Below are 11981 nucleotides of genomic sequence, written 5' to 3' on the forward strand. Positions count from 1 at the left end.
CGCTCATTCTACAAGGATAATTTTTGCACTTTAGTGGGCCTTTCAGTCTATTAACCACGACCTTATTAGATCATGAGACCTTGATATCATAAGACATGTCATTAGACCTTAGATTATAACGACCATGTCATAGTCGGCAATCCCAATGAGGAGCCCGCTTCAGCACGTTCAAAATTCAAATTTCCATTGTCCAATCATGATGTAGATCTCGCGGGCCGATGAGTACGCCCCTAGCGGATCGTGAGGAGTCAATAAGGAGCCCGTCCGCACGATCCGCAATGGGCGCTACTCATCGGCCCTCGAGATCTACATAATGATTGGACAATGGAAATTTGAATTTTGAACGCGCTGAAGCGAACGCACGACTACCGTACTAGCACACTCAAACAGCTCTTATATGCTCCCATGCAAACGCGTAGAATGATGATGATAATATACTTTAGAGTGAAATATCTCCCGTGGGACTTCCGCCGCTTGTACGAAAATACTAAGGTAAGCTGAAGTACAAAGTATTGTAGAAGTTGAGGAAGTAATATGGCGGGCCGATGAGTAGCGCCACCGCTAGCTTCCAAATGCGGTGCTGGGTAGGGGTTCCTATGACATGGTCATTATAGTCTAGTAACTCGTGGCAGTAACAGGAGCGACATTCCCCAGAATACCATAGCGCAAGATGCGAAAAACGCCATAGCTTTCTACTGTCACGTGTCTTCACGTGGAGTGTTAACCGTGGGAAATATCCAGCGACACAGCCACAAGAGATTCCGTAACAGATGACAGGACCACGACCTTCGCAGCGTCGCATTTGGATGCTAGCGGTGGCGCTGCTCATCAGCCTGGTTATTGCTTCCTCAACTTCTACAATACTTTGTGCTTCAGCTTAACTTCGTATTTTTGTACAAGCGGTGGATATCCCACGGAAGATGTTTCATTCTAAAGTTGATTATCATCATCATTCTACGCGTTTTCATAGGAGCTGTTGCTGTCGTCTGCTACGGTAGCCGTACGTCCGCTTCTGCGCGTTCAAACTGCAAATTTCCATTGTCCAATCATGATGCAGATCTCGCGGACCGATGAGTAGCGCCCGTAGCGGATCGTCCGGACGGGCTCCTCATAGGGGTTGCCGATTATGACATCGTCATTATAATCTAGTAGGTCGTGGACAGGACAAGCCGATGACAGTGTCACCTGCTAAGTGTCGTCTGCTACGCGCGCAGTAAGTCACACCCGATATTCCGGCACCGTGTGAATGCTCAACATGGCACTGGGCGGAACCTCGGCTCCGTGAGCAGTATTTTGATTTCTCTTCAACTATAGAATCTTCCGTGAGGATATCACTCGTTTGAGTACACGGTTCCGTTTAGGAGAACCAGACTTCTGAAACATAGAGTCGACACATGCTGAATTTTATTGTGCTTTAAAGCGCTTAGCACTCCTTCGATTGCTCGTAAGATTACAGCGTACGAGATGCACCTATTGAACCATTCCATCGGATAACTCGTCGCTTAGCCACAGCTCTGATGACGTCTCAGATAAACTTTCGACGTAGATGCTTTCTTCCTGTTCGCTTCCGCGCAGTTCATCTGCATACTGTGTTTCGAGCGCCTCTGCTGGGCTGTCTTGCCTTCGGTGAGAAAGAATCCAGTCGTAGACCACATGGCGCACGACCGTGAGTAAAAGGAAGAGGATACGTATGCCGGTGATTCCCTTAGCAAACAGGCTATCGGAGAACCCCTGAGCATGGTCTCTCAGTGCGGCGACGGTAATGCCTAGAAACGAAAAGTTCCCGATATTCTGAAATGAAAAACAAAGGTTCCTGTTTTTGTATTCCAGGAATACGGAAATATTTATGGCGAATCTCACTGGGTGAGCACTTCAATCCGCTACGTATAGCAACAAACCCCGGCACGCAGAGATCCAATCCATCAGCGCAAAGTAGTCCAGGTGAGAGCTTGGTGAAAGCCGTTACATGTACCATCAGACACAGCTGGCCAGACTGCCCAACGCTTGCTGTTGCGTTGCTCTACGAAATGCGGAAGCAATGGCAGCCTTTATCGCAGACTCGGTCGAACCTGAGTTTTCTCGACGGCGCACAAATGAGCGCTCCGTCGTGATGCAAGCTGACCTGAAATGACCAGAGGAACGCGCGAAGCTGCTCCAGAGCGACGAGTGGAATTCGCCATTAGACATCTTGAAGCCAGGTCATGACTTTGTTCCGAAAAATCCAGCTTCCATCTTAGTGTGGAAACACATATGATATTCTCACGTAGAAGCAATTTAGCCTGTGACATTTTGCTGGCTTATGGTAGTTCCGCTTGATCAGTGCGTTTGTGTGCATGTGCGTCTCAAGCACTGGTAAGCACCCGTCCGTTCACTCTCCTGAACGAAAGAGCCCGAGACTATGGAGAAAAAAGTACGAAGTACGTACACGAACCCTAATCTTGGGCGTTTTCGTTATGGATCTATGCCACGCCACAAGCGCGCTTGATTTTTAACTATTATTTCCGTAGATTCTCGGCTGGTACTTTGTTACTGGATCTATGCAACCATCATGCATCGTTCAGCTTATTTATTCTGCCATGAAAGTGCACGTTTCCTGTGAAGTAGACAAAATGAACGCATAAGTAGAAGGCAATAACAGGTGGCGACGACGATACGGATGCCTGACTAAAAGCAACGAAGGCTATACTGCGAAATGCATCTCCAACAGATGCCCCGAAACGCTATCGTAACGCAACCGCCCAAACGGATCTAGGGCAGTTATCCCGAAATTCCTATTCCTTCGCAGCGCTTGGGGGCCGTAGCCCGCCGGGGATTTCTACGCTTATTGCGAATTCGCGTGGTCATTTTCCGGTCACATTCCGAGCAACTCGTTGGCATGGTCAAAACGTAGCAATCTCGTGTGTTCTCGTGGCGTAGTATTTGCCAGCTAGCACTTTTTCCGCCTGGCCTGGAAGTGACCGGGCAGCGGATTGTCCAACTATATCTGGTGTTGTCACATCCGCCTCGCGAAGATGGCGAGGGCATTCATTGGCCCGCGCGTCGAGGTTCACGTGGGTTAGCAGACGGCGGAACCCGAAGACGAACGACCGCAACGCCTCTAGCGTGATCCAAGCAACTAAAACCGCTAGATCTGGCAATCATATTCAGGTGGCAACAGTCACGTGATCCAGCGCGTGCGCCGAACTAGCAGTTTCTCAGCGCTGGGCCGTGTGGCCCACAAAATGACCACCTGAATTCTCCATTAGTGTGTCGCAGTGATGGCTAGTAGTTAAACTACCTGATTGTAATTAAAAAGTAGTTATCAACTACTTGCAGAAAAGTAGTGGCAACTACTTGTTAAACTACTATTTCGAGTAGTTAACTACAGTAGTTAGGTTACGCAGGCGCCAACTATTTCCGATTATGCCGCAAGCTTTACGGCACGACTGTGCTTCCGACTTTTACCTTGAGCTAGTTGTTTGATGAGAACGGAGGTGCAATTGTGCCATGCATGCGTACTATATATTCACTTTTATCACTGCTTGTGGTTCATATTTAGGTGTCCGAGAACACTATAGAATGTAATTGGTGTTGATGGACAATAAGTAGTTATAAATGTAGTTAAAATATATTGCAGTAGTTAAAGAAGTAGTTTTAACTACCTCCCCTGAAAAGTAGTTGAACTACTAGTTAAACTACTCCTTCGCGAAGTAGTTAGTAGTTATAGTAGAAGTATAGTATAGTAACTACTGTAGAAGTAGTTAGTGGCCATCACTGGTGTGTCATTGAGTGGATGCCTCTGGAGGTGACGTTAGTCTCTTCCTCACGTAGCGCACGTGTACGCAAGCCCGTTAGGCCATTGAACAATGCAGATTAATGTGGAGGGACTTAGATTAAATATAGGGGCAGATGTTCCGCCGAAAAATTGTGTTCTCATGTCACCTGTCTTGCAGATCGTTTCGGCGTGCTACAAAACGGGTGTTAGCAAAATACAAATCTTTGACTCCATTTTCATATCTAAGCAATTCTCTGAGCAGCCCACAGACATGAGTATTGCTTAGTGAATAAACTGTAACACGAAAACGCGGACAGGCAGGTTAAAGACAGTAAAGACAGTAAAAAGACTGCGCAATGAGTGTTACTCTCAAGCTGCTCTCTAAGAAGAAAAGGTAGAATTTTCTACCCATCTCGGTAGAGCTGTATTGCAGCCACATTTCTACTCTAACAAATTTTACCTTTTGGGTATAACTGCAGAGTAGAAACTGCTCTTCAACCAGTTTGGGTAGGAAATTCTACCTTTTTTTCTTAGAGCAAACGTGAGAGAGACAAGAAAGGGAAAGGGACCCCAGCGATTATACCCGTGGTGTAGAAGGCGCGCGTGGATTGGCCCGCAAGGGTAGAAGTACTGTCGTTCTACCAGCTTGGGTAGAAAATTCTACTTTTTCTTCTCAGAGTGATGCGCATGTTGCACGACATAACAACCCTATCAGCCAACCTTACCCTGGCAATGCGGTTCTATGCAACATCCACAGTCTACAGCATGCACAGACAGTTGTTTGCGCCAGCTCACAGGTCATGCTGAAGACTGGGAGAAGGTGTATTCGAATCTCAACACGAGCTGTGCTGTTTGAAATTCTCCCTCAGGCTTTTGAGACGGATGTCTGCACACAGTTCTCCCTGAACTCAGCCCAGGACGCATATACTAACCCCCTGTCCCTGATTCCCCCTGTTGTCCCGCTTCCACCTCTCCACGTCTACACAGGCCCATAGTCGCAGTTGATTCGCGGTGTAAGCATGGAAATAAAAGACATATAACTGCCGGAAAAGTGTATTACCGTGCGCGAAATTGTTGGTGCTTGTGTGCGGTGCATCTTATGACGCGGTGAGTAGACACAGACGAAGTGCTGCCCAGTAGTGAAACTTCTGTATAGTACGGACATCCAGGTACTTATTTTGTACAGTGTACACTAAAGGCGTCAGTACACGATAGGCATTCAGGTAAGACCATCGAAGCTTGCCCTAGGAAATGCAGCTATCCGCAGTATATATAGGGAACAGTCCTCGGCAAAACTCACTCATGAGCGCGCTCACTCATGCTCACTCACGCTTAAATCGGCTAATGAACCGAGCGTGAGTGAGCGATCCGAGAGCTGAGTAGGGGGTGAGTGAGTCTGAGTGAGCGGGCCGAGAGCTGAGCGGACCACGAGTGAACCCGAGTGAGTGAGCCGTGAATTGAACGGGCGGTGAGTGAGCGTGAGCGAGCGGGCTGAGAACTGAGCGAGCTGTGAGTGAGCATGAGTGAGCGGGCCTAGAAGTGAATGGGTATTGATTGAGCGTGAGTGAGCGATCCAAGAGTTGAGCGGGCAGTGACTGAGCGTGAGTGTGCGAGTCTGGTGCTGAGTGGCCAATGACTGACTGAGCGTGAGGGAGAGCGCGTGGGTTGTGCGAGGAGCGTGCAAACTGAGCTTAGCATTACTGGGTGTGATGGAGCTGAGCAGTTAGTGTTACGACCAAATCGATATCAGTGAGTTAATATGAAATAGCAAGGTAGACAATAACTGCTGGTGGGAAGGAAGAACGGACTCCGACTGAAAGCATCCAAGTTTTGTTTCGGTTTGTATGTTTCGACCATTAAATACATAAATTAATCAATTAAACATCAAAACAATTAATACGGTGAAGCATTAAGAATTTTTGTGGACCTGTCTGGCGAATGACGAAACATCGTGGGGCATACCAAACTTATTCCAGATGGATCTCAGATATACTTTATAAATGGAAAGAAAATATGCAAAAGTACGTACAGGTATGGTGTTTCACGAAAATCCCCCGGCTGAATAATTCGTGGACAGGTGGCGCCATCCAAGAAATTTCTTTTTGGTAAAGATCCTTGGGACATGGGCTATGAACTGAGTAGTGAGTGGCCCATTTGCATACGCTCCCTAATTAAATAGACATCATAACTTTTAAATTTTACTTCGCACGCTTACGGAACCTGTTTTACGCATCGGGACCTTCAGCGAAAAATATTGCAAGAGAAAAACCGCGTCGACACTTCGTGATTTTTCCGAGTAATTAATTGGTTTTACATATTTCTTGCGCGGAGCAGTGCACCAATGCGCTCTTTGGATCAGCTATCCGGCTGTCAATTTCGTGTTTATCCGCTCGGTTTACACACGGGGGTGACAGAAGATAAGGAACAGCCGTGAGACGGCAAGACGCTTTTGCGAACCGAGAGCTGAGCGGACGGTGAGTGAGCGTGAATGAGCAAGCCGAGAGCTGAGCGGACGGTCAGTGAGCGTGAGTGAGCGAGCTGAGAACTGGGCGGGTGGTGAATGAACTTGAGTGAGCGAGCCAAGAGCTGAGCGGACGGTGAGTGAGCGTGATTGAGCGAGCCGAGAACTGGGTGGGTGATGAGTGAACTTGAGTGAGCGAGCCAAGAGCTGAGCGGACGGTGAGTGAGCGTGATTGAGCGAGCCGAGAACTGGGTGGGTGATGAGTGAACTTGAGTGAGCGAAAGTCAAAACTGCCGAGGTCTAATAGGGAAGTCCGTAATGGGATGTTTCACAGTAAACGATATTGTCGAAAGGTATTCGGAGTTCTTTCCTTTCTCCAGGTTGACATCATCAGGGGAGCATTAACGTACCATCGAATCCAAGTTCTTGGATGACTTGAGCACGCCACTGCAGCTCCTCCAGGCACTCCTGCAACCTCTCCGAAGGTGACGCATCTCGTAGTCCGGCGATGATATTATCCGTGGACGTGGCCGTAAGGTGAGTCCTGCTTTGTGGAGGGACGCCACAGATGTTGCCGAGAAGTGCTGCCCACTGGCTTACAAGACCGGACACGTCAAAGACGTCTTCCATTCTCAAAAGGCCCGTAGTGAAGTTGGCAGTAAATTCTTATCACGCTTTGCGCGTAGTACTGCTCTAAGTTCTGCTAGAAGCATTCTCAAGGGGCCATGACTCTAGTGCTTTGTTATCAGTACTTGCGCAACCATCATTATGGGCAGCAAAGGAGCATGTTATACCATAGCCTATACTGGATGGATACTAAAACAAATAGAGCGATGACGATGGCTATAGTGCCGAAAATGCAGACACCGTCAGAAAGAGTTATGAGAGAGAGAAAATGTATACTATACACATGCCCGTTTTGAGATGACCACGAAAGGGAAAATAGGTAGGCGTACAAGGTGTGTGCAGATAAACCTAACCCATATTTGCGCACGTAAGGCATTGTCTACTTACCTGATGAACTTCCGGTGGCGCACGCTGGCGTATTTATTCGCGCAAAAGGTACAAAATCCTCGAAGCCATACTGAGCGTAAAAGACTAGACAGCACGCGAAGACGTCGGCTTCCACGCATTTGAATAGGGCAACATAGCGGCCTCAGGAGAGTTGTATTCAGGTACCGCTAGGGGAGTTAGTTATCTGTGCAGAAACTGAAACGATGTACCCTAGCGGTACCTGCATACACCTGCGACCGCCATGCTGCCCTATTCTATAATGCATGGAAGCCAACGTTTTCGCGCTCTGTTTATGTTTTTACGCTGAGTATGGCTTCTATCATTTTTTTTGTCGCTTTCGCACGCATAAATGCGCCATCGTGCGCCACCGGACGTTCCTCTGGTATATAGACACAGGGTTACGTGTGCAAATGTGGGTTAGGTTTATCTGTACACACACAGTATAGCTCAATACTGTAGTTGCGCTGTGCTGCGAGCTGGTGGTACTGCAGCTGTGCTGTAGCTGCTGGCCACTCAGTTCAAGAGCAACGTGCTTGTAGCTTACATTGGGGTTCATGGCCAGACGCGTTGTAGCTGGGCTCCTTGAGGTGTATTCAACATCCTGTCCGATATCAGGTTGTGAATATAGCCGCTGGACTGGAATACAATTTAGAAAAATGTCAAAATGTATGTGAAAAGAAAAGTGGCATTCACTCTCGCATTAAAGGCAGTCAAATGCGTTTCCGTCTATTACAAGTTTGAGTTGGTCCCATTCTGTCCCGTGTGTGTGTGAGTGTGTGTGTTCGTCGTTTTCAATGTATACGCTTGCATTGCAGCCCTCTCAAGCGTGCTATGAATGGGTGGTGTTGGTAGCGTGCTATTTCCAAGCGGTAAGTCGTTAGCATGCTGGCCATGGGGAGCTACCCGGGTTCGAATCCCGGTGCCGGCTGTGCTGTCTGGGGTTTTTCCTGGGCTTTCCTCAGACGGCTGTCAGACATATGTCGGCACAGTTCCCTTACAAGTCGGCCCAGGACGCGCATTCCCTCGGAAGGTTAGTCGTGACGTTGCCCATATCTGTGAGGCCGACAACGGCAAGCTGTTTCAGAAGTTCCACCATCCCAGCGGTCTGCCTGCCGGCGTGGCGGCATGTTGCATGGGCAGACCGTGAGTCCTGGGCCGACTTCACAGGAAACTATTTGTCTTAGAGTGTATGTATATAGAGCTTTTAGTCTTAGAGAGCATAGCGTCTTAGAGCTTTGACCGACATTTGTCTTAGAGCGTATGAGGAAAGCCCAGGCTGAACAAACGATGTCCACTGCTAACGTAGCTCGGCGGTTTTGTGGAACTGGAATGAACTTGAGCCGTTGAGCGGAACGTCTAAAAGAAACAAAAGTATCTATTAGGCAGGCAGGTTTTACTGAAAATGTTAGCGTGGGAGATACAGACAGAAGAATATTTGCGAAATGCCGAGCGAATCCCGACACACTTGATATTGTTACGACGATCGCCGCCGTCTCGTCATCAACACAATCGTTATTCTCACCGCCATCGTCATACGGTTCGAGCACGGTCCGATGGGTCACGAGAGCTCCACGTCACAGTCTATCATTGTCCTCGTTCATTAAATCCCCAGGCCATAGCTGTCTGATGTCGCCAGCACACAGTCCAGGACAGTCTGATGTCCCTGGCCATATCCAGCCTACGAACGCTCTGCCCTCAAGGCTCTCTTCACCTTTCTGGATACCATAGGACTTCGATACCTATTGTGAAGGGGCCCATTATTTCATTCCCCGCCTCACCACCAGCAATGGGGTAGAGTATCGCCCATGGCGATGAAACTCCCTATTCATCATCTCGAAATAAAGTTGTTGTTGTTGTTGATGTCGTCAAGTCCATTACCAATTATAGAATAACTTGAATACGCGCAAATTTTAGTTAGATGTACCGTCCAGGTAACGGTAAATTTCCAGGACTTGTAATCACGCGCCGTACTGGGACTCCGGTCATACTTGATCAATAACTCGTGATAACGCCCTCTCAGACAGTTCACCCAAATAATTTTCCCAAAAGAACGACTGCTCGAACGCAATTCCCTATATCTACTCTATCGCCTTGGCACTCGAAATTCCCCGCTGTTTAAATGTCACGCGAACTCCCACGATGTTTTCGCTCTACTGTCTAAGTAAGAAGGACGTTCGAAATTCATCTGTAAACTAGAAAAATAAGGGATCCACTCGTTTCCGATAAAGTGACAGGGATAATGGTTGGCGCGCAACTCACTTGCTGCGTGCGTCTCTGAAGCAGGTTTAACTGACAGCGTTTAATACGATAGCGAATGCAATGGAGCCGTTATTTAGAGCGAACTCTTTTCCCTCGTGATGCATTTCAGGGTGATGACGCTGAAGTTGGTCCCCAATAGTTTGCAGTGGATGCATGGGCCGTGCGACATATGGAACTTCGTAATTCCAAAACCCATCAAGACACTGGTACGTTTGTTGACTAGACATGTGTCTTACAAAAGTTTGTTTGTATATTAGGAGATAGCAAATAGTCAATGGAGAAAGCTAGCCGTCGTTGGAGGTGGAATTGGAATTAGAAAAGAAAAATATGGAGATGGTGGCTCCTGCAAAACACAGGAGCTGGCTACTCCAGAACACTTGAAAATAAAAATCAGTAAGACTAAAAAGTTCGAGGCGCTGCAATGTCCACGAGAAATGTCATTAAAGCAGCTGTCGAACGCTGTCTAAGATCCCTCGGCCATTCTCCGCCGTATATATAGTCCGACCTGTCACACAGAAATATAACCATTCAGAAAGGAACCTTTTTCTAGCTCTTCAGCTTGTTCTTATTTTGGCTGTCTGATGTCGCCTATGCCACATGCACAAGGAAGTTTTGATGCTCAGCTTAGTAGACTTAGGAATGCTGGCTATCTAGGAAACCAGCGCCGGTGGCGCAGCGGTAACGCGTGCGCTTGGAGACTGGGAGGTCCGCGGTTCGAATCCGCGGGCCGGCTGTGCCGTCTGGGGTTTTTCCTGGGTTTCCCTCAGATGTGTAATAGGCGTATGCCGGCACAGTTCCCCTGAAGTCGGCCCATGGACGCAGCTATCCTCCCCCCGAACGGATTCCGCTCGGTCTTCCACTTCTCCCTTTCCTCTCCTCCTCTCCACCACCTTTCCCTTCCCGAGAAACATGCCGCCTAATCAGGCAGGCAGACCTCTCGGGTTCCTCCCAACGACACTCCTCCTCCTCCTCCTCCTCAGCTTACAGAGTGTTGCTGAAACGTTGTTAAGGAAAATGAAATCGGGCTTAATCGCTTCACCGTCGTTACGGTCGTTACAAGCTAACGAGTGGTGAAAAATTCAAAAAGGTGGGCACGTGACACATTGCGCGTGACGTGTACCACGACCTTTACGTATTGCGCGAAGAGCGTCGTGCACGTGTTTTATCACGTGCCCTCCTTTTTAAATTTCGCGCCCGCCTTTTTGAATTCCCCGCCACTCGTTAGCTTGTAACGACCGTAACGACGATGAAGCGATTAAGCCCCCAGGAGAGGGAGCAGATGAACCTAGGCCACGATCCAGTAGACCAGTGTGTATTCCCTATATTCACAGGATTTCCCAAAATTAAAAAAAAGGTGGCAGCTAGATATGGAGTAGATGTTTTTTTCTGCTCCACATAAGTTACACTCTCTTTGCCACCGCATAAATTGCCCTAAGCAAGCAACCACAGCATTGCAAAATTAGGCATAGAGATCCTTTTGTTGAGTGCGATATAGGAGTGGTTTACTTCATACCGTTGGGTTGTGGCAATTTTTACATTGGTCAGTCCGGTCGCTGCCTCAATATTCGTCTCTTGGAGTATGCACCATCTTTAGGGCGAACTCCTTCTAGCCGTCTCTGACTTCATTGTAAAGAATGTTCTTCTTCGCCGCGATTCAAGGACACTACAATAATCGACAAGAGTCCAGAAAAAAACTGTTCGGGAGATGCGCTTCACATCAGTTTACGCGGCAACAGGTGCATAAGTGTGCCATCCATTGCCCTAACTCAACCTGAAAGAGATTTCCTTGTCTGTTAAGATTAAACGTGGGATGTGGGGGTAGGATTACACGTGCAAATGCCTTTTGTTATCGATCCACGTGTTACTACTGTGTTGCAAATTCACTTCAGATATCTACTGTGTTGCGATTGGTTGTTTGCTCTTTTTTCTGTATATATTTGTCTCCTCCCCTCAAGTTGCGAGTCTGCAGGTCTCCTGTCGTATATGTTTTAACCCATGTGTCCGCGTCTCTTGCTGCATTTTCACTCAAGTATGTACTTCAACCAACTACACCGCTACAACACGCTTGTAAGATGTCTTGTTCCTCGCTGTCCCCGTTGGTGCTCAACATATGTTCATATACGTAAATACAAGGTTCAACGTGAGCGTCAGGCACTAATTCGATATCCATATCCGGCAGGCTTTTCGCGCAATTTCTGTACGTTGCAACGAAGATCGTGATGATGACGATGATAGGAGAAAAAAAATGGAGATGTCCCGCTCACTGCGGGACAGGCTACTCCAGCTCTAGTAGAGAAAAAGAAAAAGACAAAAAATCGAAAAGGACAAAATCTCTGCTCTGCGAGATCGTGTCTGGCACCGGTCGGACAGATTCGCGAGAATAGAAAGTCATAGTTGATCGCTATTTTGCGTGCGTTGCGATAAGACATTCTGCGTTCAACGTCAACGCAAGAGTCACCAAGCTGTATCTGCATCTGAGTTGTACGACATACA

The 11981-nt window shown here is 47.8% G+C and overlaps 1 protein-coding gene across 2 annotated transcripts; it reads right to left on the minus strand.

Moving 5' to 3' along the window:
• Positions 1–1382: 1382 nt before the first annotated feature.
• On the minus strand, positions 1383–7065 carry LOC135399748 (uncharacterized). Of its 2 annotated transcripts, none has more exons than XR_010424405.1 (2): positions 6626–7065; positions 1383–1791 (listed from the first exon to the last, which is right to left on the minus strand). XR_010424405.1 is itself a non-coding variant. In XM_064631480.1 (2 exons), exons 1-2 carry the CDS (start codon positions 6843–6845, stop codon positions 1471–1473), a joined length of 516 nt encoding a protein of 171 aa, XP_064487550.1. In that variant the 5' UTR covers positions 6846–7045; the 3' UTR covers positions 1383–1470. The 2 variants fall into 2 exon arrangements, 1 of the variants encoding a protein (XP_064487550.1); XM_064631480.1 differs by having other exon boundaries at positions 1383–1766; positions 6626–7045.
• Positions 7066–11981: the final 4916 nt, after the last annotated feature.

The sequence above is a fragment of the Ornithodoros turicata genome, chromosome 7 (genome assembly GCF_037126465.1).
Source record: "Ornithodoros turicata isolate Travis chromosome 7, ASM3712646v1, whole genome shotgun sequence".
Classification (NCBI taxonomy): domain Eukaryota; kingdom Metazoa; phylum Arthropoda; class Arachnida; order Ixodida; family Argasidae; genus Ornithodoros; species Ornithodoros turicata.